The sequence below is a fragment of the Mesoplodon mirus genome, assembly GCF_964341445.2.
Source record: "Mesoplodon mirus genome assembly, chromosome: 6".
In the NCBI taxonomy this organism is placed as follows: Eukaryota; Metazoa; Chordata; class Mammalia; order Artiodactyla; family Ziphiidae; genus Mesoplodon; species Mesoplodon mirus.
In genome coordinates, this window is record NC_138982.1 from 85,078,062 (window position 1) to 85,105,405 (window position 27,344).

The window sequence follows — 27,344 nt, forward strand, 5'->3', positions numbered from 1 at the left end:
AAAAAATGCTAATTTCACTGTAAAGTATAGTAGGGATAGAAAAAAATTTAAAGTTCTATGAGATCAAATTAATTTACTTCACTTGAGATAAACAGTGAGAAAACTGGTTATGACTCAGTCACAGACCCTCTATAAACTCACAGAGATTAGGTTATGTCACTGAAGGTAGTTAGTTCTCAGTGCAACGTCTGAGTATGGATCAAAAATGTTCATTTGCATGCTTAAATATGAACGTTAGGACAGGAAACACCAACAAGGTAATATCAAGGTTCATACTCACTGGACAAGAGGCGAGCCACTGTTATATTTCAAAACATATTATGTTTTCACTATGCAGCATATTTTCAGAAATTATTTGAGTTACAAAGTTTCTACTATGTGTTTTATTTATTTTTAAGAATTTTGTATTTATATATCTATTATAGTGTATCATAGACATATCATTGAAAAGACATTATCATCTCCTCCAGGCAAAGAGAGGCAGAGAAAGCAGTAGCAACAAATGAAGGGAAATCAAATGGCTGATTTAGAAAAGACAAAAGGGCCTCATCCTGCCTCCTTTTTCCTCTTTCAGAACCATGGGGAATAGTAAGATTCTTCCATGTTCAAGATTGTATTAGAAAGAAGACATCTCTAGGAATGTGAGATGAGAGGAGAAAGATTCTTGGTAATATTCATTCATCTGTTGAATGACTATTGAGAGATTTTATGTGTCAGGCACTTTGTACGGCAATAGAATTCAAAGATTGAGAAGCCATGGTGTTGTTTCACTCTTTTTTTTTTTTTACAACTTTATTGGAGTATAATTGCTCAACAATGGTGTTCTAGCCTCCGCTCCATAACAAAGTGAATCAGCCACACATATACATATGTTCCCACATCCCCTCCCCCCCCGCGCCTCCCTCCCACCCTCCCCATCCCACCCCTCCAGGCGGTCACAAAGCACCAAGCAGATCCCCCTGTGCTATGCGGCTGCTTCCCACTAGCTATCTACCTTACTTTTGGTAGTGTATATATGTCCATGCCTCTCTTTTGCTTTGTCACAGCTTACCCTTCCCCCTCCCCATATCCTCAAGTCCATTTTCTAGTAGGTCTGTGTCTTTATTCCTGTCTTACCCCTAGGTTCTTCATGACAATTTTTTTTCTTCTTAAATTCCATATATATGTGTTAGCATACAGTATTTGTCTTTCTCTTTCTGACTTACTTCACTCTGTATGACAGACTCTAGGTCCATCCACCTCATTACAAATATCTCAGTTTCGTTTCTTTTTATGGCTGAGTAATATTCCATTGTATATATGTGCCACATCTTCTTTATCCATTCATCCGATGATGGACACCTAGGTTGTTTCCATCTCCGGGCTATTGTAAATAGAGCTGCAATGAACATGTTGGTACATAACTCTTTTTGAATTATGGTTTTCTCAGGGTATATGCCTAGTAGTGGGATTGCTGGGTCATATGGTAGTTCTATTTGTAGTTTTTTAAGGAACCTCCATACCGTTCTCCATAGTGGCTGTACCAATTCACATTCCCACCAGCAGTGCAAGAGTGTTCCCCTTTTCCCACACCCTCTCCAGCATTTATTGTTTCTAGATTTCTTGATGATGGCCATTCTGACTGGTGTGAGATGATATCTCATTGTAGTTTTGATTTGCATTTCTCTAATGATTAAAGATGTTGAGCATTCTTTCATGTGTTTGTTGGCAGTCTGTATATCTTCTGTGGAGAAATGTCTGTTTAGGTCTTCTGCCCATTTTTGGATTGGGTTGTTTGCTTTTTGTTATTGAGCTGCATGAGCTGCTTATAAATTTTGGAGATTAATCCTTTGTCAGTTGCTTCATTTACAAATATTTTCTCCCATTCTGAGGGTTGTCTGTTGGTCTTGTTTATGGTTTCCTTTGCTGTGCAAAAGTTTTTAAGTTTCATTAGGTCCCATGTGTTTATTTTTGTCTTTATTTCCATTTCTCTAGGAGGTGGGTCAAAAAGGATCTTGCTGTGATTTATGTCATAGAGTGTTCTGCCTATGTTTTTCTCAAAGAGTTTGATAGTTTCTGGCCTTACATTTAGGTCTTTAATTCATTTTGAGCTTATTTTTGTGTATGGTGTTAGGGAGTGATCTAATCTCATACTTTTACATGTACCTGTCCAGTTTTCCCAGCACCACTTATTGAAGAGGCTGTCCTTTCTCCACTATACATTCCTGCCTCCTTTATCAAAGATAAGGTGACCATATGTGCGTGGGTTTATCTCTGGACTTTCTATCCTGTTCCATTGATCTATCCTTCTGTTTTTGTGCCAGTACCATACTGTCTTGATTACTGTAGCTTTGTAGTGCAGTCTGAAGTCAGGGAGCCTGATTCCTCCAGCTCCATTTTTCTTTCTCAAGATTGCTTTGGCTATTCGGGGTCTTTTGTTTCCAAATTGTGAAGTTTTTTGTTCTAGTTCTGTGAAAAATGCCAGTGGTAGTTTGATAGGGATTGCATTGAATCTGTAGATTGCTTTGGGTAGTAGAGTCATTTTCACAATGTTGATTCTTCCAATCCAAGAACATGGTACATCTCTCCATCTATTTGTATCATCTTTAATTTCTTTCATCAGTGTCTTATAATTTTCTGCATACAGGTGTTTTGTCTCCTTAGGTAGGTTTATTCCTAGATATTTTATTCTTTTTGTTGCAGTGGTAAATGGGAGTGTTTTCTTGATTTCACTTTCATATTTTTCATCATTAGTATATAGGAATGCCAGAGATTTCTGTGCATTAATTTTGTATCCTGCTACTTTACCAAATTCATTGATTAGCTCTAGTAGTTTTCTGGTAGCATCTTTAGGATTCTCTATGTATAGTATCATGTCATCTGCAAACAGTGACAGCTTTACTTCTTCTTTTCCGATTTGGATTCCTTTTATTTCCTTTTCTTCTCTGATTGCTGTGGCTAAAACTTCCAAAACTAGGTTGAATAAGAGTGGTGAGAGTGGGCAGCCTTGTCTTGTTCCTGATCTTAGTGGAAACGATTTCAGTTTTTCACCATTGAGAACGATGTTGGCTGTGTGTTTGTCATATATGGCCTTTATTATGTTGAGGAAAGTTCCCTCTATGCCTACTTTCTGCAGGGTTTTTATCATAAATAGGTGTTGAATTTTGTCGAAAGCTTTCTCTGCATCTATTGAGATGATCATATGGTTTTTCTGCTTCAATTTGTTAATACGGTGTATCACGTTGATTGATTTGCATATATTGAAGAATCCTTGCATTCCTGGGATAAACCCCACTTGATCATGGTGTATGATCCTTTTAATGTGCTGTTGGATTCTGTTTGCTAGTATTTTGTTGAGGATTTTTGCATCTATGTTCATCAGTGATATTGGCCTGTAGTTTTCTTTCTTTGTGACATCCTTGTCTGGTTTTGGTATCAAGGTGATGGTGTCCTCATAGAATGAGTTTGGGAGTGTTCCTCCCTCTGCTATATTTTGGAAGAGTTTGAGAAGTATAGGTGTTAGCTCTTCTCTAAATGTTTGATAGAATTCGCCTGTGAAGCCATCTGGTCCTGGGTTTTTGTTTGTTGGAAGATTTTTTATCACAGTTTCAATTTCAGTGCTTGTGATTGGTCTATTCATATTTTCTATTTCTTCCTGATTCAGTCTAAGCAGGTTGTGCATTTCTAAGAATTTGTCCATTTTATTGGCATAGAGTTGCTTGTAGTAATTTCTCATGATCTTTTGTATTTCTGCAGTGTTAGTTGTTACTTCTCCTTTTTCATTTCTAATTCTATTGATTTGAGTCTTCTCCCTTTTTTTCTTGATGAGTCTGGCTAATGGTTTATCAATTTTGTTTATCTTCTCAAAGAACCAGCTTTTAGTTTTATTGATCTTTGCTATCGTTTCCTTCATTTCTTTTTCATTTATTTCTGATCTGACTTTTATGATTTCTTTCCTTCTGCTAACTTTGGGGTGTTTTTGTTCTTCTTTCTCTAATTGCTTTAGGTGCAAGTTTAGGTTGTTTATTCGAGATGTTTCCTGTTTCTTAAGGTGGGATTGTATTGCTGTAAACTTCCATCTTAGAACTGCTTTTGCTGCATCCCATAGGTTTTGGGTCATCGTGTCTCCATTGTCATTTGTTTCTAGGAATTTTTTTATTTCCTCTTTGATTTCTTCAGTGATCACTTCCTTATTAAGTAGTGTATTGTTTAGCCTCCATCTGTTTGTGTTTTTTACAGAACTTTTCCTGTAATTGATATCTAGTCTCATAGCGTTGTGGTCGGAAAAGATACTTGATACAATTTCAATTTTCTTAAATTTACCAAGGCTTGATTTGTGACCCAAGATATGATCTATCCTGGAGAATGTTCCATGAGCACTTGAGAAAAATGTGTGTTCTGTTGTTTTTGTATGGAATGTCCTATAAATATCAATTAAGTCCATCTTGTTTAATGTATCATTTAAAGCTTGTGTTTCCTTATTTATTTTCATTTTGGATGATCTGTCCATTGGTGAAAGTGGTGTGTTAAATTCCCCTACTATGAATGTGTTACTGTTGATTTCCCCTTTTATGGCTGTTAGTATTTTCCTTATGTATTGAGGTGCTCCTGTGTTGGGTGCATAAATATGTACAATCGTTATATCTTCTTCTTGGATCGATCCCTTGATCATTGTGTAGTGTCCTTCTTTGTCTCTTCTAGTAGTCTTTATTTTAAAGTCTATTTTGTCTGATATGAGAATTGCTACTCCAGCTTTCTTTTTGTTTCCATTTGCATGGAATATCTTTTTCCATCTCCTTACTTTCAGTCTTTATGTGTCTCTAGGTCTGTAGTGGGTTTCTTGTAGACAGTATATACATGGGTCTTGTTTTTGTATCCATTCAGCCAATCTGTGTCTTTTGGTGGGAGCATTTAGTCCATTTACATTTAAGGTAATTATTGATATGTATGTTCCTATTCCCATTTTCTTAATTGTTTTGGGTTCGTTATTGTAGGTCTTTTCCTTCTGTTGTGTTTCTTGCCTAGAGAAGTTCCTTTAGCATTTGTTGTAAAGCTGGTTTGGTGGTGCTGAACTCTCTCACCTTTTGCTTGTCTGTAAATGTTTTAATTTCTCCATCAAATCTGAATGAGATTCTTGGTGGGTAGAGTAATCTTGGTTGCAGGTTTTTCTCCTTCATCACTTTAAATATGTCCTGCCAGTCCCTTCTGGCTTGCAGAGTTTCTGCTGAAAGATCAGCTGCTAACCTTATGGGGATTCCTTTGTGTGTTATTTGTTGTTTTTCCCTTGCTGCTTTTTTTTTTTTTTTTTTGGCGATACGCAGGCCTCTCACTGTTGTGGCCTCTCCCATTGCGGAGCACAGGCTCTGGAGGCGCAGGCTCAGGGGCCATTGCTCATGGGCCCAGCCAAGCAGCATGTGGGATGTTCCCGTACCGGGGCACGGACCCATGTTCCTTGCATAGGCAGGCGGACTCTCAACCACTGTGCCACCAGGGAAGCCCCCCTTGCTGGTTTTAATATGTTTTCTTTGTATTTAATTTTTGACAGTTTGATTAATATGTGTCTTGGCATATTTCTCCTTGGATTTATCCTGTATGGGACTCTCTTTGCCTCCTGGACTTGATTAACCATTTCCTTTCCCATATTAGGGAAGTTTTCAACTACAATCTCTTAAAATATTTTCTCCGTTCCTTTCTTTTTCTCTTCTTCTTCTGGAACCCCTATAATTCGAATGTTGGTGCATTTAATGTTGTCCCAGAGGTCTCTGAGACTGTCCTCAGTTCTTTTCATTGTTTTTTCTTTCTTCTGCTCTGCAGTAGTTATTTCCACTATTGTATCTTCCACGTCACTTATCCGTTCTTCTGCCTCAGGTATTCTGCTATTGATCCCATCTAGAGTATTTTTAATTTCATTTATTGTGTTGTTCATCATTGCTTGTTTCATCTTTAGTTCTTCTAGGTCCTTGTTAACTGTTTCTTGCATTTTGTCTATTCTATTTCCAAGATTTTGGATCATCTTTACTATCATTATTCTGAATTCTTTTTCAGGTAGGCTGCCTATTTCCTCTTCATTTGTTAGGTCTGGTGGGTTTTTATCTTGCTCCTTCACCTGCTGTGTGTTTTTCTGTCTTCTCATTTTGCTTATCTTACTGTGTTTGGGGTCTCCTTTTTGCAGGCTGCAGGTTTGTAGTTCCCGTTGTTTGTGGTGTCTCTCCCCATTGGCTAAGGTTGGTTCAGTGGGTTGTGTAGGCTTCCTGGTGGAGGGGACTAGTGCCTGTGTTCTGGTGGATGAGGCTGGATCTTGTCTTTCTGGTGGGCAGGTCCACGTCTGGTGGTGTGTTTTGGGGTGTCTGTGGACTTATTATGATTTTAGGCAGCCTCTCTGCTAATGGGTGGCGTTGTGTTCCTGTCTTGCTAGTTGTTTGGCATAGGGTGTCCAGCACTGTAGCTTGCTGGTCGTTGAGTGAAGCTGGATGCTGGTGTTGAGATGGAGATTTTCGCCATTTGATATTATGTTTAGCTGAGAGATCTCTTGTGGACCAGTGTCCTGAAATTTGCTCTCCCACCTCAGAGGCACAGCACTGACTCCTGGCTGCAGCACCAAGAACCTTTCATCCACACGGCCCCTCAATTTGGGATGATTCGTTGTCTATTCATGTATTCCACAGATGCAGGGTACATCAAGTTGATTGTGGAGCTTTAATCCGCTGCTTCTGAGGCTGCTGGGAGAGGTTTCCCTTTCTCTTGTTTGTTCTCACAGCTCCCGGGTCTCAGTTTTGGATTTGGCCCCGCCTCTGCGTGTAGGTTGCCAGAGGGCGTCTGTTCTTCGCTCAAACAGGACAGGGTTAAAGGAGCAGCCGCTTCAGGGACTCTGGCTCACTCAGGCCGGGGGGAAGGGAGGGGCACGGAGTGCGGGGCGAGCCTGCGGCTGCAGAGGCCGGCGTGACGTTGCGCCAGCCCGAGGCGCGCCGTGCGCTCTGCCGGGGAAGCTGTCCCTGGATCCCGGGACCCCGGCAGTGGCGGGCTGCACAGGCTCCCGGGAAGGGGGGCGTGGACAGTGACCTGCGCTCGCACACAGGCCTCTTGGTGGCGGCAGCAGCAGCCCCAGCGGCCCACGCCCGTCTCTGGGGTCCGCACTTTTAGCCGCGGCTCGCGCCCCTCTCTGGAGCTCCTTTAAGCAGCTCCCTTAATCCCCTCTCCTCGCGCGCCAGGAAACAAAGAGGGAAGAAAAGTCTCTTGCCTCTTCGGCAGGTCCAGACATTTTTCCGGACTCCCTCCCGGCTAGCTGTGGCGCATTAGCCCCTTCAGGCTGTGTTCACGCCGCCAGCCCCTGTCCTCTCCCTGCGCTCTGACTGAAGCCAGAGCCTCAACTCCCAGCCCCGCCTGCCCCGGCGGCCGAGCAGACAAGCCTCTCGGCTCTCGGGCTGGTGAGTACTGGTCGGCACCGATCCTCTGTGCGGGAATCTCTCCGCTTTGCCTTCCACACCCCTGTTGCTGCGTTCTCCTCCGTGGCTCCGAAGCTTCCCCCCTCCACCACCCGCAGTCTCCACCCGCGAAGGGGCTTCCTAGTGTGTGGAAACGTTTCCTCCTTCACGGCTCCCTCCCACTGGTGCAGGTCCCGTCCCTATCCTTTTGTCTCTGTTTATTCTGTTTTCTTTTGCCCTACCCAGGTACGTGGGGAGTTTCTTGCCTTTTGGGAGGTCTGAGGTCTTCTGCCAGCGTTCAGTAGGTGTTCTGTAGGAGTTGTTTCACGTGTAGATGTATTTCTGGTGTATCTGTGGGGAGGAAGGTGATCTCCGCATCTTACTCTAACGCCATCTTCCCCGGAAGTCAAGACCTGTTTTGTTCCTTATATTTATCTGCCTTTATTTCTTTTATGTCTACCTCTACCAGTGAAAGCAATGTAGACAGCAGAGCCCTTTTCTAATGGTAGCTCTGATAAACAGTCTCATTGTCTTGTTTATTTACTTACATACTTACTATATGTTAACTCTGTTATATCATACATTCTATATCTATCAATTGTCATATCTTAGAAGGCATAAATTTGATCCAAATTATATCTAAATGCATGTAATGATGAGTCATATTATAACTTGATTCTGCTCCAATGATAATGTTTACATAATGCTGTATATGGTAAGGCTATAAAGTAAGGGGCTGGCTTTTCAAGTGAGACTTCTGGAAAATAGTCTCCTGACTTTATAGCCATCCATGCCTCATACACCAGAATGTTCATCCTAAGTGCATTATAATTTATTGTAAGCACTTTTATTTCTCCTTACTGATGGAATGAGACAAAGAGTAAACCCTTTGTGGTAAAAAGCACATTTTTTTCCTTCAAGAACTTAGCATATTTTTTATATTTACTTTGTAATGACTCAGAAGGCAACAACATTTTCTTTAGATAGCTGTGGAGTTGTGTTTTTTTTTTTTTTTTTTTTTGCGGTACATGGGCCTCTCACTGTTGTGGCCTCTCCCGTTGCGGAGCACAGGCTCCGGACGCGCAGGCTCAGCGGCCATGGCTCACGGGCCCAGCCGCTCTACGGCATGTGGGATCTTCCCGGACCGGGGTACGAACCCGTGTCCCCTGCATCGGCAGGCGGACTCTCAACCACTGCGCCACCAGGGAAGCCCTGTGGAGTTGTTTTTAATTGCATAGTAAGTGAAATTTTTAACTAGAAATCAGAGCCAGGATCCCAAGACTAATTTTATTCTTTCAAAGGTACAGCCTAAAGGCAGGTTTTTCTCCTAAATGAGAAAGATTTTTCACAGAAAACAGAGACTCATAGCAAGAATCAAAACAAAAGCAAGCTTTCAAATTACTTCTCATCCTCACTCAACCAAGTGGGGAGGAAAGAGGAGAATCCACAGTTCAGAGGAGAGCAAAGGGGTGTAGATTCTTGCTACTTCAGTGAGAGTATAACTGCCATTCAGGCACTGAGAAGGAGGAATGAGCCTTGTTCTTGCAACTGGGGGTCCACCTAGCATAGAGTATGCTTCATCTAATCTAGGAGGAACCCAGACGCTGCCCAACAGTTCTCAGCAGATCACAAAGTATAGCATGGACCCGCTGCTGTCCTCTGTCCAGGCTACCCTGAAGAGAGAACCTTGTGTGGGTTCTATCTGATCACAAGTGGTGAGGCATTTAAGGCCTGAGCTCCCTAGGCACACGTATGCCACAAATCCTCTAAGAATGTTCCAGAGATGGCATTAGAGCTTCAGTTTTCACGGCTGCACTGTAACATGCTGCATCACTATCCTACTTTCAATTGCATGCTTATGGGCTTTAGAGGACCAACTATTGCCCAGAGGGACCAGACACAAGAGAACCTAGGCCCCTAAAAGGTGGTTTCCCTTGACATACCTGTTATTAAGCAAGAAATTGAACTAAACAACAATATCAGGAGATTGCTGAATTTAGCCCCAAAATGGGATTTCTACAGAACAAATGTCCAAGATTCAAATTATGAAAAGTAATGGGCACAAAAATTTATTAGGCTCTTCCAAAGCTCACTCGGTACTCTTAACACTTTAGCCTGTTTAATAATCACAATCATATGATAAGTAGTAATTATTCCTGTTTTGCTAAAGAAAAACACTGAAGCTCTTCATTAATAGTGGACCCATTTAGGGCCAGGCACTGCTCTATATGTTTAAAATTAGCCCATTTAAACATTACAACTGGGTAGTTGAATGAAAATGAAGTTTTCATTTTGCAGATGAGAAAACCCAGACCCCAGAGAGGTTAAGCAAGTGTCCCAAGATCACAGAGTAAGTATGTGTTGGAGCTAGAATGCAGAGCAGGAAACTGGCTTATCAGCCTAAACTTGTAACCACGCACCATGCTACATTTCTTGCTAAGCAACTTGCCTAAAGCTATTAAACTGCAGAACTCATGGCTTTTCCACCCCACCACTGACAAGAAAATGAGGAATCTTGAGTTATGGTGTGATAAGGGTGATGAGTTATTTTCTAAAGGGACCAAGATTCTTCAAAAGAACCTAGAAGAGGGCTTCCCTGGTGGTGCAGTGGTTGAGAGTCCGCCTGCCGATGCAGGGGATATGGGTTCGTGCCCCAGTCCGGGAAGATCCCACATGCCGCGGAGCGGCTGGGACCATGAGCCATGGCCACTGAGCCTGGGCATCCAGAGCCTGTGTTCCACAATGGGAGAGGCCACAACAGTGAGAGGCCCGCGTACCGTTAAAAAAAAAAAAAAACCTAGAAGAGCTGTTTCCAACCTCTTATAAATATTCCTGGGACTGATCGGAACTCCAGCTGTGACTGGGATAGAAATCAGTTTTCTCCTGGTCCCCGTCTCAAATTTTCCTTTCAGAATTTTTGTCTTCCTGTTTTTCATTTTCTATGTAAATGTAGAGATGATACAGTTGATGTGGCAACCAGAGAAGCACAGATTGTTCCAGAATTGACCTTTGACATGTACTCAACTCTTAATTTGGTAGTTCTGCTCCTCCTCTACTTGCCCCTCTCCTCTCACCTGCACCATCTGCATGGAATATGTGTTTATGCTCCTTCAAGAATATGAACCTGAAAGTACAGCAATACATACATCATACATATGCATATATGAGAATGCATATATAGCTAGACAAGGTGCTCCCTAGTGATAATAAGAGACAAAAAGCCTGTCCAGGGAGTACTTTTTTTTTTTTTTTTTTTTTTTTTTTTTGCAGTACGCGGGCCTCTCACTGTTGTGGCCTCTCCCGTTGCGGAGCACAGGCTCTGGACGTGCAGGCCCAGCGACCATGGCTCACGGGCCCAGCTGCTCCACGGCATGTGGGATCTTCCCAGACTGGGACACGAACCCGTGTCCCCTGCATCGGCAGGCGGACTCTCAACCACTGCATCACCAGGGAAGCCCTAGGGAGTACGTTTTATTCCACGAATGACACAGTACTCCACGAATGACATAGACTGTCCTGGCTTTACTGTTTGCCACTGTGGATTTTTTGTTTTTTGGTTTTTTTGCTCATATAGATGATGAATTTATTCTAACAGTTAGTAACCCAGTCGCAGAAAGGGAGCTTTGTCTGTATAGCACATGCAAATAACTAATGCAAATTGAGAATTTAAAGAAATACATGGTTGATCTGATACATATTTAGTGGATGTCATTCTATACAGAGATAAAGTTTTTGAATGATTTGAATAAATCACTATTTTCCTTATAGCCATCCCTGTATATGACTATTTCCTTTTTATCTACTATACTCTACCATGGGAGAGTATAAACATAGATATTGTTTTATATCTTATGAAATGTTTCAATGTACATCACGTCATTTTATTCATAGAACTACGCTAAGATTTGTTCTGAGAGGCTGGGGAAGGTATCATTAGCCTCATTTTATTTATGAAAAAACTAAGATACAGAAAGACTAAATGACTTACCTGTTTTCCAACAGGAAATAGACTGAAGGTCAGAACCAAAATCAGTTACCTTCAGGAACTAAACAGTGTATGTCTTTTACCCCAACATGCCATCAATACTATGCAGATTAGTGAATCATAGTGACCAGCAATAGATTCACATGAATCGGATTCCTGTGCCTTACTACCTCTGTGTTCTCGCCCTTTTGAACATCCATCACTACTGTGTGTACATATATATGTGTGCATCAGGGGCTTGTACATGAATGTATACAAAGGACCTATGGTGGGGGAGATTATCCTATAATAGAGTTGCTTTCATTTTTAAATGGTGTTAATTGGACTAAAATTCAGGATGAATCTAGGAAAATAAACCATCATGAACCTAGGATCAGTTTCTACCTAAACAAGTTCAAGTTTAAGAGAGCAGATATGCACAGGTATAAGAGAACAGGCAATGGTCAAAGCCAGAAGTCAAGTCTCAAAAGAAGTAGAGATGGGAGCAAGGCAGCTAGAAAACTGAAACTTCTGCTTGCAGGAAAGGGAAGCAGGACTGCCTAAGGGTCGGCAGTGAAGCCCCACAATTCTCTTATTTCTTTCTGAGTTTAATCTTAGAACATGGTAATAAAGCAGAGATGATCCAAAATGTTTGATAATTCAAAATTCTTTAAATTTGGCTTTTAACTAATTTAGTGTTTTTTAATGTGTTTGCACATGTGTTGCTAGACTTCATTATACTTAAAATAATAAGATTAAGTCAGACTAATGACTTTTGACTCAGGAGAATTTGGGATATTTCTGATAATTTACTGCATCCTCTGCTTAGAACATTTCCTGATGCCACACTTTAATGCCGGGAATGTACCGCATTAATTTCCAGACCAAGTGTCTTTCCTTCTAGAGGAAAATGAGTCTATGTTAGTTTTGTTGATTCACTAAGGGTTTTATTTGTAGGGTTAAAGTTATAAAGCAAAAAGCATCAAAATAACGAGTCAACACACTCCTGAAGATTTCCTTCCCATCCATATCTTGAATCAATCTACATCTTACAAAAGAGAGAGAATCACAAATGTGAAAAAAATAGTAAAAGTTAATTTTAAAAAATAGCTTTTCTATGAATAAAGGCTAATTATTTCCTTAAAAAGTCAAATTTGCCCCAACTGAGTTGATTGTCTCTTACTTGTCCTAAGTATTACTGACCCATTTTTATACATGGGGAAAAAACCCAAAACACTAAGGTTAAATGATTTCTCCAGCATTAATTTAGGAAGGAACTAAGTTATAGCTTTCTCCTGTACTATTAACAATGTACAAGAGTATAGTGTTATATAATTCAGATTCTAAAACACAACAAAGGGGCATGATTCATTAACAACTAACTTACAAGCAGGGTACCAGTAGACTTCATTGTAGTGTCTGTGTCATGAACTTATAATTCAAGGACTTTGCTGGTGGCAATTGAGTGCTTATAAATTAAGAAGCATATGTTTATGAAAAAACAGTATTGCACCGTAGATGTTTGACCTATGCTTCCAGATATTTAAACCAAGAGACCAAGGTCTAACTCGGGGTTTTCAACTTCAAACCTGACAACATTTTAAATGGGATATATCTTTGTTGTTGGGCTGTCCTTTGCATTGTAGGATGTTTAGCCGCATCCTTGGCCTCTACCCACCAGATGCCAGTAGCAACCTCCCACTTCCAGTTGTGACATTCAAAAAATGTCTTCAAATATTGCCAAATACCATCTGGAAGTACAGATTGCCCCCAGTTGAGAACCAGTCATCTAACTGTTCTTTCTTAATTTAAGAAATAAATCTCTCACCCATCCAGTTACACTTTCCCCAGTCCTTATAATTAAAAAGTATGAAGATAGATAGCTGGTGAGAAACTAAGCAAAATGTATTTATTTGTTATTCATGAATAAATGCCAGATTATACTCTTAAGAAGCAGAGGACAGTTTGGATAAATTCTGATACTAACTTGTTCCATTTTTAGTGGCCAGTAATGCTTCTTAAAAATGAGATGTATCTAGTAGCAGTTGAACAGGATTAATATCTGTTAGATGTGTATCACTTACATCAAGGATATACTGTCAGTAAATATGCGATTAAGCTATCTATTGGTACACACCAAATTTAGCATTTCTTTTATGCCTCCAATTATATTAATCATTTTGGAAGCATAATCCCCAGACTTAATGTAGTATGAGTGGAATTGTCAATGTACCTATTTGTATAAGTGTGCGTAATATACTTGGTGTAAAGTACTCACCGAGATCCGATGCTTGGGATTTTTATGGGTGCATTGATTTTTTGTGACAGTTTTATGGATTCAGACATACTGAACAGGGAAGTTAGAAATGTGTTTGCTTGACTTTCCTGTTATTTTTTTAAAGCTGATTTTTTTAAAAAAAATCATAGGTTCATGGTTAAGGTAAGTAACCCACCTGATATTTGTGGCTTCATGATTAAAGTGGGCAACTCACTAAATGTTTATCTAGTGCTTTACACGTCTTTTCACTGTTTTTCGTGTGTGATATAGATTATTTAATTCCCAGGAATGATCTTTCTTCACTGGGAACAATTTTTTCTCTCCTTTGATTTCATGTTAATGTCACACTCAATAATTCACTTTAAATTTTCCTTATGTGTCTGATCATTTTAATCATTACTTAAGAAAAGTTAAAATAGTTATCACCTATCCTGCACCTATTAGAGAATTAACAAATATTTGATAATTGATCTAATAGTAGTTTGTTAAATTCAGTTGATTTATCCCACATTTCAGCGAGTGCCTACTGTGTACACGGTGGGTTATGCTGTTGGCTCCATTAAGGTTCCATGGGTGAATTCTTGAGGGTCACTCTCATTAATAAACTTATGAGGAAAGATAAGTACAGATAACTAATTCAGTGTGGAGTACAATGGGATCATAAGAAGGAGCAAAGTAAAAGGATGGGACGCTAATCAGAGGAGATTTCCTGGAGACGTGACACTTTGTATTATATCCCCATGTCCTCAGCTGTCTGCCAGAAATCCCACCTAGAGTGGACGGTCATTCTCTGCCCTCTCCTCTTGGCACCAACACCGACTCTCTTTACCATGTTATCCTTTCTAAATCCTGGAATGATTTGCCTACCCTGAGCTCCTGAAGGAAACATTCTATTAAATCCAAACAACACATAACAATACAGATTTTTAAAATTTATCTCTTTATCCTTTCCCTGCTTTGGCCAAAGCTGACTTTGAAGATAAAGTCACTAGGTATTTAGTTTTGAACTAGAATGTCTGGTACTGAAGCAGCATTGTGGGTGAGGGATAATTCATTACCATCTTACGATGGTGGGGCATGAGAATTCTCATTGACTCCACAGGCATGCCTAATGCACATTTAAGCCACTTACCTTCTAGATGCAAGCTCATGATGCTTATTGGCCAGTCAGTGCATGCTGGAACCTGGGTCTGCCTTTAATCATCATTTCCTCATTTCCGAATAGCTAGACATCTGTGACTACCCTATATGACTGGTTATTTTCATTTAACAAACAAAAGTGCTACACTTTTGTGTAATTGAGACTATACTTTGACTCTGACCATCTTTTTTCTTATGTGCACTTATGGCTTAAAATAGTTGCCACCTTAAATCAAGATTTAAACATTTTTAATGTTAAATTAATTCTGAAATTGTGAGACTTTGTGCTCATTTTTCAGTATGAATGTTCTAGCCATGTTGTAGAAAGATTATTTTCTAGTTTACAGAGTCAACACATTTACTCTGAACTATTAACTACTTAAAAAAAGAGCTTTTAAATATCTGGAAGAGTGGTTTCCTTTTGAAAAATACTACATTGTGCTCTGGTGCTTAGAGTTGGCTAATTATGTTGAGTTAGTAAAAAGTGTGAGTGTATGTGTGTATGTATATATTCTAGTGTACCTTTCACTTATTTGGAAGTAAAAAAGAAATTACAAAAAATAAATATGAATGAAACACAATGTAAAATAAGATGTTATGTAGATTATCACAGCAAAATTTCCACATTATGTATTGTTTTGGTACATGCATTTTTATGGGTCTGGCAATTTTGCTGAAATAGTCAATTGCTTCTTTACATAAGATAGTTCTGAACTCTCTCAGAGAATAACTCCGAATAATGATCTACGTGATCATTACAACTTTTCCAGAGACAAAAATTGCTAAAGTGTCCAAAGGACCCTAAAGATTCAGCTTAGAAACTCTACCTTATACTGATAAGGAAATTTGCCCAATTCATTAGTGGATGCTGTAAGGAGTTGGGATGGGGAGTGGAATATAGGTAACCATATGTCCTATTTCTGCATATATGACACTGTTAGTTCATATGACAGGCATTTACCAGGGTCTATTTTACAGCAGATTAGTGTTTGGAGATACCATAATGAATAAGACAAAATCTCTCTTTATTTGATATATAGGCTATTTAGGTAAAATATATTATATTGTATTTTTTCAGGATGAACATATTAGAGCCTTATTCCAGGCTAAACAGTATTCAAGGTTCACCTCTGTGCAATAGCATACCTAGTTACTGCTGTGTTGTGCTGTGTAGATGGTAAAAAAAAATGCAAGGATAAACGTGATAGAAGACTTAAAATCATTTACAGAGAGAAATTTCCATTTTCTCAGTAGAAAAGAAAAACACAGGAGACCTACATCAACAACTTTATTTATGATCTAGAAGAAGACAGCAAATAATCTATTAATTCATTCATAACTGGGTCTAAGTTGAGAAGTGCCGCAAATACCACCAAGGATAGAGACATGATGCCACCAAATAATAGAAGAGGAAAAGTAAAATTGAGTCTGGAGAGAAGCAGCAAGCATCTGTAAAGTTAGCTTTGCCTTCCTATTTAGAGGAGTTTTAAATTATCAAACATAATTAATCTCAATAATATCTGCATGGTAGAAAAACACATATTGGAGATACTAAATGATACCTTAATCCACCTATGTTTTTGAAAAGAAATAGGTGGAGAAGAAAAGAAAGACCTTTATATCATGGCACCTAAGTAATTAAATAAAATTCTCATGTTTACTAAGATATGCAATTCACCCAAAAATAATGGAATAAGGAGGCCTTTTGTACCATGGGTGAGGTACTTTTAAAAGAATTGTCATTTCTCCTTCTTCTAAGAGAGATGAGTTGGCCTCTATGTCTTTACAGTGGTCAACCTGTAGATCATGCATCAACTTCCTGTGCATGCATGACTGTTTAGACCTGAGAGAAAACTTGGATTGGACTTGGTTTGGAAAATACAGTGTTTTTCTGGTGTTTTGATTGTTCTGCTGTCATGCTCCTGGCTCCTTCTGTCCATCCCTCATGCCCCAGAGTACTGAGCAGCTGGCTGTGCAGCTGTGAACAGGGTCTGAGACAATCTCCCCGTGAGGCATACATAAATCTTGCCAAAGGGATACAGAGAGAAGTTTTTTGCTTGATTTTTCCATTTCCAGATTCTTGCTAGAATTGAAGGAGTATGGTTTTCTCCATTAAACCCTTTTAGGTTTCTAAAATAAGTAGTTATTCAAATAAATATTTTGTCCTTCATGTTTCTTGGAATAAGAACTACAAAATTAGTTTTTTCATCTACCATAAAAGATTGAATTCATTCTATTGTGCCAGAAATGCTGGTAGCAAGCTCTCTTGCCAGCAGGCAACCTACTGCCCTCAGCAGATGGAACCAGACTTAGGCAAAATGATACTAGCTTTGATTTTCTTGATACAATTCCTATCTACTTACCCTTGGACCTGCTCACATGCTTCTCACTCCTGGGAGTGGGCATTCCAAACTTGGAAGGATCAGAAGCAGGTTCTGAAATTCAGTCTAATTCCTACAACGGTGGGGCGTAACTTGAATGTACCATCACATAAGCCTTTAGGAAATACTAATGAAAGAATAAATGCAATTGAAAACTGAGTAAATATGCCACATTATCAATTGTCTAATTCTGAAAGTTATTTAAACAAATGGAGTTCTGTGTGAATGACCTTCTCCTAGACAAGAAGAAGATAATCCAGTGGGAAGTCAGTATCCATTTAACTTTATTTTCCTGCATTACTCGTACTGATTGTTTATTGCCACACTGGGTATAATATAATGGCATCCATCCATTGGATGGTAATTAGATCTTAAAGGAGAAATAGTGACAGTATTTAGGACTCTAAGAAACGGCATAGCCAGGATTCATCCTGCACATAATTCTTTCTCTTGATTGGCCCTGTTGAATCAAATTGCATGGAGAATGAATGCAGATCCATGTATGGCTAAGGCTCTAATGTTGTTATTCTACTTTACCAGGTGTGTTGTAGAAGATAAGAACTCGAAGGTGGCCTGGTTGAACCGTTCTGGCATCATTTTTGCTGGGCACGACAAGTGGTCTCTGGACCCCCGGGTTGAGCTGGAGAAACGCCATTCTCTGGAATACAGCCTCCGAATCCAGAAGGTGGATGTCTACGATGAGGGTTCCTACACTTGCTCAGTACAGACACAACATGAGCCCAAGACCTCCCAAGTTTACTTGATCGTGCAAGGTAAGACAAAATAAGAAAAATGTGGTAAAGGAGAGGTGAGGCAGAAAATAATCATAACATACAAATACTCGAATGATCCTTTCTGAAATAAAAGAATACTTCCAAATGCGTTACGGCACTTCAGTATGTATTTTCTATCCAAAAGGATAAACTTTAAATGAGAGAACTAAGGAGGATATAGAATGAGGAGTCTTGCCACTGTGAGCCAATATCCTTGGTGAGAATATTTTCTTTTAGCCCTGAGTGAAAAAACACACAGCAAAGGCCACAGCTGTGTCCACAGGGACACAAGAACACACAGACTGCTCAAAACCATGTGAAGTCCACTTTATTATACTGTTAGATACTGGATGCTTTTGCTGAAGATTTGATTTTTATCTGTCTTCAGTCTAAAGAATATCACTAATTATCTGTTTTAAGGATGGTAAATGTTATTTGGAAAAATAAAATTTTCCAGAGGCCTTGACATCCTTTCAGCTGACTAGCTTTCTTTGTAGTTTGTATCTCCATTTAATGGCAAGTTATTTGTGAGCAAGTGCAGTGACGGGGATCTGCAAAGTCATCAGGGATAATCTGCTTCCAGATTGGGGTTTCCAAGGGCACATCTGAGTCATGGTTTTACAGGATGAAAATCCTAAATGGCATATGCATGCCCCCAAACTATAGCTCTCTTGGGTCCCTTTCCCCATAATAGCAGAATGAGAACAAAGCTGATCAGCTGCACAGTTTTATTGCAAGTGGAGTCAAACTACTAGCAGTTTCAATCCATCTATCAGGAAGGATCTCAGCACTAACAAATATTAGAGCTGTGTTAATGTATTCTTGATTTACAATTTTATGTAAATTTAATGCAAATTAGGCATGGCCCTAGGGCTTCTTTCAAGATTCCAATGCAGTCAGTTGTATGGCAAAGTTTGACTGTAGCTTCTATTAATGTGTTACGGAATTGATTATTGCAGCATTTAAATCATTGCTCTCCCAACTCCTCTGATTAATAGATTGAAACTGTTTGTTTGCTCTTTAGTTCTTCTAGGCCCTTGTTAAACGTTTCTTGTATTTTCTCCATTCTATTTCCAAGATTTTGGATCATCCTTACTATCATTATTCTGAATTCTTTTTCAGGTAGACTGCCTATTTCCTCTTCGTTTGTTAGGTCTGGTGGGTTTTTACCTTGCTCCTTCACCTGCTGTGTGTTTCTCTGTCTTCTCATTTTGCTTAACTTACTGTGTTTGGGGTCTCCTTTTCGCAGGCTGCAGGTTCGTAGTTCCCGTTGTTTTTGGAGTCTGTCCCCATTGGCTAAGGTTGGTTCAGTGGGTTGTGTAGGCTTCCTGGTGGAGGGGACTAGTGCCTGTGTTCTGGTGGATGAGTCTGGATCTTGTCTTTATGGTGGGCAGGTTCACGTCTGGTGGTGTTTTAGGGTGTCTGTGTCCTTATTATGATTTTAGGCAGCCTCTCTGCTAATGGAAACTGGAGTAAAATATATCAGAGACTGCCTGGTGCAGTGGCGGTTTAGTCATGTGACCGCTATCTTGGTCCATTTGCAATGGCTGACAGCTTCATTTTATTGCTTGTAAAAGGCATGTCTAGGGCTTCCCTGGTGGCGCAGTGGTTGAGAGTCCGCCTGCCGATGCAGGGGACACGGGTTCGTGCCTCGGTCCGGGAAGATCCCACATGCCGCGGAGCGGCTGGGCCCGTGAGCCATGGCCGCTGAGCCTGTGCGTCCGGAGCCTGTGCTCCGCAACGGGAGAGGCCACAACGGTGAGAGGCCCGCGTACCGCAAAAAAAAAAAAAAAAAAAGGCATGTCTACTGACTTACAAAGTTCCTATCACAGTCAAAGCATAGAATGCTTTCCTTGTAGTTTAGTGGAGAGCACTTGAGTTTCTTAACAAGAGACACCAGGGTTTGGATCTCAGGCAGCCCATTTAAGGGTGTAAATATAACTACTGATGTGTACATATGTAAATAGGTTAATTTATCAGCTCCCTCAAAACACAAGCACACACACACACACATTCACACACGCACACACACCTCAAAACAAAAGAAGTTCTATCTCATTTAATGGCAGAGGGAAGGGAGATAACTAGTTTACTTAAGGCCCCTTACCTTCACAGCCTTTAATATTATTGGAAAGCTACTAGAGACCACAACTAGAGAATGTGTATTGTCCTATATGGAATAACACTGGGCAATCTGAGTATTACATTCCTTGGTTTCTAGATGAGGAAACAGAAGTTAATTAGATTTAGGTTAGTGGCTACAGATCACACAGAGAGTTCAGGGAGTAGTTTGGAGCCAAGCAGACCAGGAATCAAATTTGAAGCACTTTCTACTGGAATGGAAATTTTTTTGCTCTGACTTTTTAAGAGCTACCAGATTTATATTTGTCTGAGCTCTTAGCGCCAAATGCCCAAAGCCCTTCCTCCTTTTTTCTTATTCATGTATGTACTTTTATAGCTACAAACACAGCCATCTTGAGAGTTAGAGCTAGAACTAGGTTAGATCATACTGCTTATACCTTCATACCATGTCAGCACAAGTGGAATTAACTTAAATTTAACTTAATATTAAGTTATTAAATTTAACTAAATATTAAGGGATGGAGAAGGACCTATAAAATACCAGGTACTGTTCATTTATTATCTCGTTTGATTCTAATAATATTATTAAGTGGGTGTTAATAACTTTATTGTAAATATGAAAAAGCTAGAAGTTCAGAAATCATAAGGAGCTTTCCAAGGCTGCCTGTTGGCTTAGGAAAGAGTTTCAAACCCATATCTGTTTGATTCAAGATATTATAGTGTTTTCTTTTTAACCATATTGCTTTAAAAGAAAAATGAGCAACAAAGCTTGTTCTTGGAAGGTCAATAAAGAAAGGTTGTCTCCTCCTTAAGCCTGAGTTATGAAGGGGGATTTTTTGGACAATGCTGGCATTTGATATTTCATGCCAGATGGCTGATTTGCTTCCCCTTAGGACAGTCAACTTTGTGATTATGTCAGTTGGTCCACCCCTTCATGCTGCTTGTTCACACTGCTTCCTACTCTGTGCCTCAACTCTACATGTTTTCACCACATCAATGATGCTGCTATTCTTTTTTCCTCCAATTCCACAGCACCTTCCTTCAGAATATAAGGGTCTTTTGACTTTTTCAAGTTCTTCCTTGCTCACCATACATGGTTTCTGCACCTCCCACTTAACTAGTCATTAAATAAATACTGTATTCTTTTTCTTTGGCCATTGGTGAGGCCACATTTACCTCAAAGATGCTGTGAGATATTACTAAAGAATAGCAGTTAAGAAAGCAGGCTTCAAATCTCGGTTTTCCTTCTTGCTACTTAAATAAATTTTGGGGTAAACCACTTGATTTCTCTAAGGCTCAGTTTTGTCCTATGTAAAATAGAGATAAAATTAAAATTTTAAACCCTCCTTAATGAATTGTAAGGATTAAATTACATGATTATGTAAGCCCCTAGCCCAGTGTCTGGAGATCATGAGTTCTCACCCAATAGGATGATGCTGGTGATGGTGATGCTGCTGCTGCTGCTGATGATGATGGTGGTGGTGGTGGTGGTGATGTTGATGATGATGATAACCACTGTGACAACAACCATGCTGCTGCTGCTGCTGCTGCTTGAGTATCTCTCATGAGGCTCGCTTTTGCCCGAGGTGCTGCCCAGAGTCTAAAAACCGCTTCCACCCATTGCCTGTTACCCTTGCAGAAGGTTCTTTTAGCTGCTATTCAGGTCCCTGTCCAGTCCATTTTCTTCAGTTGTCCTTTTCCTTAGCATCCAGTCTTAAGCTTTACTTCTTTAGGATTTTAAAGGGCTTCTTAGACCAGCATCACCTTTAATTTTTAGCTACATTTATTAAGGATGTCTGAGGACAACATGCAGCATGCATCAGCAACACATAGAGGGTTTGTAAAATTCCATTTTAGATTGGTGGCACTCCCCCATCCCAGAATTTCTGAGTAATTAGTTCTGGGGGTAGGGCCTGATAATTTGCACTTCTAACACATCCCCAGCTGATACTGATGCTGCTGCAGCAGGGACCATACTTTGAGAACCACTACTTTAAAAGAAATATGTACCTTAAGAACATCTGGGGAAATAATTCTGTATAATTTCATTCAATTTCAGGTAATGTTAAGCGTTACACCCCCCAATATTCCTAAAACTAATCTTCTTGGGCGTGAGACAGGAAAGGTAGATTGACAAATACCTTAACTTTCCCAATAACATCTTAGGCCCTGTACGGCTTCTTACCTAGCCTAGTCCCGTGGAAAGAAAATCGCCTCTCCCCAAACTGTTAATTTTCAGGTATCAAAGCTGAAAAAAAAAGGTTGAGACATGAAACTTCTCTAGACTTCAAAAATCTCAAATTTATAAATGTTTATGTGTTTGTCGCCCACGTTTCTCCTGCATCCCATTTCCCCTGGAAACTTACTTTCCTTTTTACATATTCCCACCACGTTAGTGACTTTTCAACATCTCCAATATTTTCTTTCTTATTTTGGTGACTAGTTTTCAGAGAGAAAGTAAGTTTTTTTTCTTTTTATCAGTTCAAGAGGATCATTACACACAAAATAACCTGTGTTGAAATAAATATGCTGCATGGTCCGCTAAACTCAATCTTTAGCTGAATGACATCTCCAAACACCTGCCTCATGAGGAACACAGGTGAAAGTTTTGCATCAGCAAATACACAAATCAGTAATGACCTTTGGGATCACTTGTGATTAGTGATAGTAACTGTTGCATCTGTGGAAGCCAAGTCTATTCAAATATACACATTCATTTGAGATACTTAATAAGTGATGAGACCCATTTCTAAGGCCAGATATTTTGGTTCCTACACCACCTCCTTTACAAATTCTAAACTCAAAGATTGAGAAAACATTACCCTTAACTTCAATAAAATAAACAGATTCCTCTGGCATCTTTCCCATTAATAATGTCCATTTCTTCTCCATGGGTTACCCTCCAATGATGGCCTGTTTTTTCTGATCATGCCACAGGTGGAGGCACTTGTGTTAAGGCAATATTTCTCTTCATCTGATCCTTACATAAACTGCAAAAAAGTCAACAGTTTGGTGTATTATACTTTTCAAAATGCCGATTCCTGAGAACCACTTTCAGAACAATTGAATCAGAAGCCTTAGGAATGCAGCCAGAATTTGTGAATACATTATGCTCTGCAAGTGATTCAGATACATGTGGAAAAAACAAGAACTACTGTTCTAGAAATCTAAGCAATCAATGACAAATTTGATGCTGTCTGCCTGCTCATTTTCCCATATGACATGGCATCAAATTATATGTAAAACTCTGAGAAGCAGGTACTAGGGCCTTGTAATAGAAAAATTAAAAGTAAAATAAAATAAACCTGTGTACTCATTGAAAACAGAGATTAATCTCAGCTTCCTGAGCCCTGGGGAAAGTGGCTCCAATATTCTTTTTACCTGTAACATTAAGAATCTCCATGTGTGGAGGTTACTTAAAAAACTAAAAATAGAACTACCATACGACCCAGCAATCCCACTACTGGGCATATACTCTGAGAAAACCATAATTCAAAAAGAGTCATGTACCACAATGTTCATTGCAGCTCTATTTAGAATAGCCAGGACATGGAAGCAACCTAAGTGCCCATCGACAGATGAATGGATAAAGAAGGTGTGGCACATATATGCAATGGAATATTACTCAGCCATAAAAAGAAATGAAATTGAGTTATTTGTAGTGAGGTGGATGGACCTAGAGTCTGTCATACAGAGTGAAGTAAGTCAGAAAGAGAAAAACAAATACCATATGCTAACACATATATATGGAATCTAAAAAAACAAAAGGTTCTAAACAACCTAGGGACAGGACAGGAATAAAGACTCAGACGTAGAGAATGGACTTGAGGACACGGGGAGGGGGAAGGGTAAGCTGGGACGAAGTGAGAGAGTGGCATGGACATATATACACTACCAAACGTAAAACAGACAGCTAGTGGGAAGCAACCACATAGCACAGGGAGATCAGCTTGGTACTTTGTGACCACCTAGAGGGGTGGGATAGAGAGGGTGGGAGGGAGATGCAAGAGGGAGGAGATATGGGGACATATGTATATTTATAGCTGATTCACTTTGTTATAAAGCAGAAACTAACACATCATTGTAGGGCAATTATACTCCACTAAAGAGGTTAAAAACATAAATAAATGGTAGAATTCACCTGTGGGGGGAAAAAGAATCTCCATGTGTATGTCAATACAGTGGGCATCCTGACATGATGATATATATTTTTTTAATGTGAATCTTATTTTTAAATATCTAATTTACCATACCTTACAACATTTATCATATTTTCAATTTATTTATTACATTATTCTTGAGTCCGGTACCCATACTAGAGTGGTAAATTCCATGCTGAGTCTTTTGCTCTCTTTTAATGCTATTCTAATTTGGTTAACATTGTTTTCAAAATGGCCTAACCTGCATATACTAAAATTGGAGATAATTTTTTTAAAAGCGTTTTGGAGTTTTTGAAATGCATTTCTTAGTTAATATTTAAATTTCACTATAATATTAAATAGAATCCCAGAAAGTTTTCTCATCACTATGACTCAAATCACACACATGGATTGTGAGAATCTCTCCATTTTTTGTAGGGAACTGTATTGCATAATTACCTTAATTAAACCAATATAACTATGGGAAAAAATATGAAAGTTGACTCATAAGACCAGACACGACACGTTAGGTCTTTCTTTTCAAATTCCCACACTTAAAACACCACATTTCCGAGGCTTCCCTGGTGGCGCAGTGGTTGAGAGTCCGCCTGCCGATGCAGGGGAAACGGGTTCGTGCCCCGGTCTGGGAAGATCCCACATGCCGCGGAGCGGCTGGGCCCGTGAGCCATGGCCGCTGGGCCTGTGCGTGTCCGGAGCCTGTGCTCCGCAACGCGAGAGGCCACAACAGTGAGAGGCCCACATACCGCAAAAAAAAAACCCCCAAAACACCACATTTCCTGTATCTCATTAATCCTATAATATTCATATTGGCTTACAGTTGTCTGTAGATTCCTTCTTAATTTAATAATTGAAAATTCAAATGTTATGAAACATTTAATTTTTTCATGATTACTAGTCTAAAACTTACTGTTTCTAAGATTTAAGTTCTTGGGTGCATTTTATAATCCTATTAAACATTCCTAATTCTGACCAAAATCTACTACCCAGAACTCCAAGCAGCTGTCCTTTTAATCTCTTTCTTCTTTCCTTCTTTCATTATTTCCTTTGTTCTCCCTTCCCTTCCATCCTTCTTCTTTTCCTTCCTTAATTATCATCATGTTGCATTGATTAGTTTTTCAGTAACTTAACATTGCCTACAAAATTTCATACAAAGCGTTTGCCACTGCATTCCCATTCAACTTAGCCTGGAGCTCTATACATGTTTTAAACGTTCTAATGAAATAAAGAATTCAAAACCTTCTTTAGTTAGATTTTATCTGAGGGTTAATTCTGTTGATTATTGAGAATCTTACTGATTACCTGAAATTCTCATTTGGATTTTACGTGCTGAAGTCTACTAATTCTCCTGCTCTTCAGCTTAATTTTTCAGACAACAGCCTCTTGATTGGCTGTTAATAGGTCAGGTTCAGACTTTAAGGACATCACTATCCACATCAACAATCAGACAGCCAATGTAATGGGAAGAAGTGAAACTTTGGGGCTAAAATATTTGAAAATATTACCTCATGTAGTTTTAATTTGATAATTTGATAGTGCTCCTGTAGGAAGGACTTCAAGTTTTGTCTAAATCAAGCCCACCCACTCATAGTTAATTGCAATCTCCAAGCTCTGTATATGTATCTGCAGTCCACCTTTTAGCTATTAAAATAAATCCACTATTAACATCCACATACTTTCTGCTCTAACCTACATTTTGTCTTTCTTGAAGATGAGAAAAATAAGAGAAGAGAGACAAAGTTATTTTAGTACCCAGAGCTAGCTCAGTGTAAAAACACAGACTCCATGAATGGAAGACACAGACCAATGAATGTTCAGCTGCATTCAGAGATATAGTATATTCTTGAATCATTACACCAATAAGGATTTTAATACTTTCTGGTCAGAATTTTGATGGTGATTAGGAAGAATTTGGGAGTGGGCATTTATTCTGTATTGGATCTGCATCTGCTAGATAGTTGAGCTACATCCAGTCTATGCCACAGTTATTTTTACTTATATTTACATATCTATGTGGCTACTCACAGATGTGCTAGTTTTTACACAGGCATTTTACCTATTAAGATAAGGAAAGCTACTCTTTCAAATATTTTCAAATAGTACTGTAAGCTACCATAAATTATCATCATCTGTAGCATTTATGTTTTCTATACATTACCAAAAGGAAACCCCCAAAAAACAAAAAGCAAAACAGAAAACCCTGTGTACTCTTAAAAATCTTAAAGGCAATTTTTTGAATTCATATATCTAAAAGTCAAGAAAGATGACATATATATATATTTTTTTCAATATATGGGTACTTTCATCATTTTCAGTTTGCTATAAATAGGTAACGTATTTTTGGACAATGAGATGATTTGAGTTTTCTTTAAAATTTGTCAAATCCTAGGTCAGCCTCAGTGACAGATAAAATATGCAAAATACAATAAGTCCCCCTTCCTTCTTTTTAGTGAAAAAACTATTAGGCAACCTGGAGTACAGTGGGAAAGCAGCCCCAACCTGTGCCAGGATCTATCCAAGGAGGGTTTCTAAGGGGATACAACCACTACAGTGCCCAGGGACCACAAAAGAAGGGCATCTGAGTGGAAGCAGTCATGGAGGGTTAGGACCTTGGCTACATTTAAGAGAGTTGAGCAAGTTAGTAAATATATTGAGGATAATGATAACTAGTTTCTTATTATTGGAGAAAAGAAGTATAAATATGGAAAGGGGAAAGCTAAAATGAGCCCTGTAGTGTTGGATTGAAACTGGAGTTATAAATGTTTATTCATTGAATTTTAATAGAAGATGGATACCTAGAAAGAAAGAAATATAGATTAAATGTGTATGTGTATTTCCTAGCTTCACACATTGAGAGCACTTACACACTAGTAGCAATGAGCATACCTATCCTCCAGATGTTGGTTTTAAAATATCACTCTCTACCAAAAGGAACAAGGGCTACTAGAAGAGATAGATGATTCCAGGGATGGGGTGAGGAAGGAACAATGTGAGTTTGGAGCATCCTTTGTGCCAGAAAGTAAGGTAGTCCTCAAAGAAAAGTACGGTATGTCCAAAGTACACAGAAACCAACTTGAAATGGACTTCCACTGACCAATTCGGGGACAGTTTGGGTATTGAAATAAATGATAGCAATACATTATAATATTGATAGTAATAGAAATTAAAC

General features: G+C 39.2%; 1 protein-coding gene across 1 annotated transcript in view; it reads left to right on the forward strand.

Annotated features, from left to right (window-relative positions):
* The window catches only part of LSAMP (limbic system associated membrane protein), a 644,611-nt gene that overhangs the window by 339,576 nt on the left and 277,691 nt on the right, over window positions 1–27,344 (forward strand). The window contains exon 2 of the mRNA XM_082625495.1: window positions 17,704–17,936. Within this exon, the coding sequence (XP_082481621.1) occupies window positions 17,704–17,936 (233 nt within the window). The remainder of the gene's footprint in view (window positions 1–17,703; window positions 17,937–27,344) is intronic.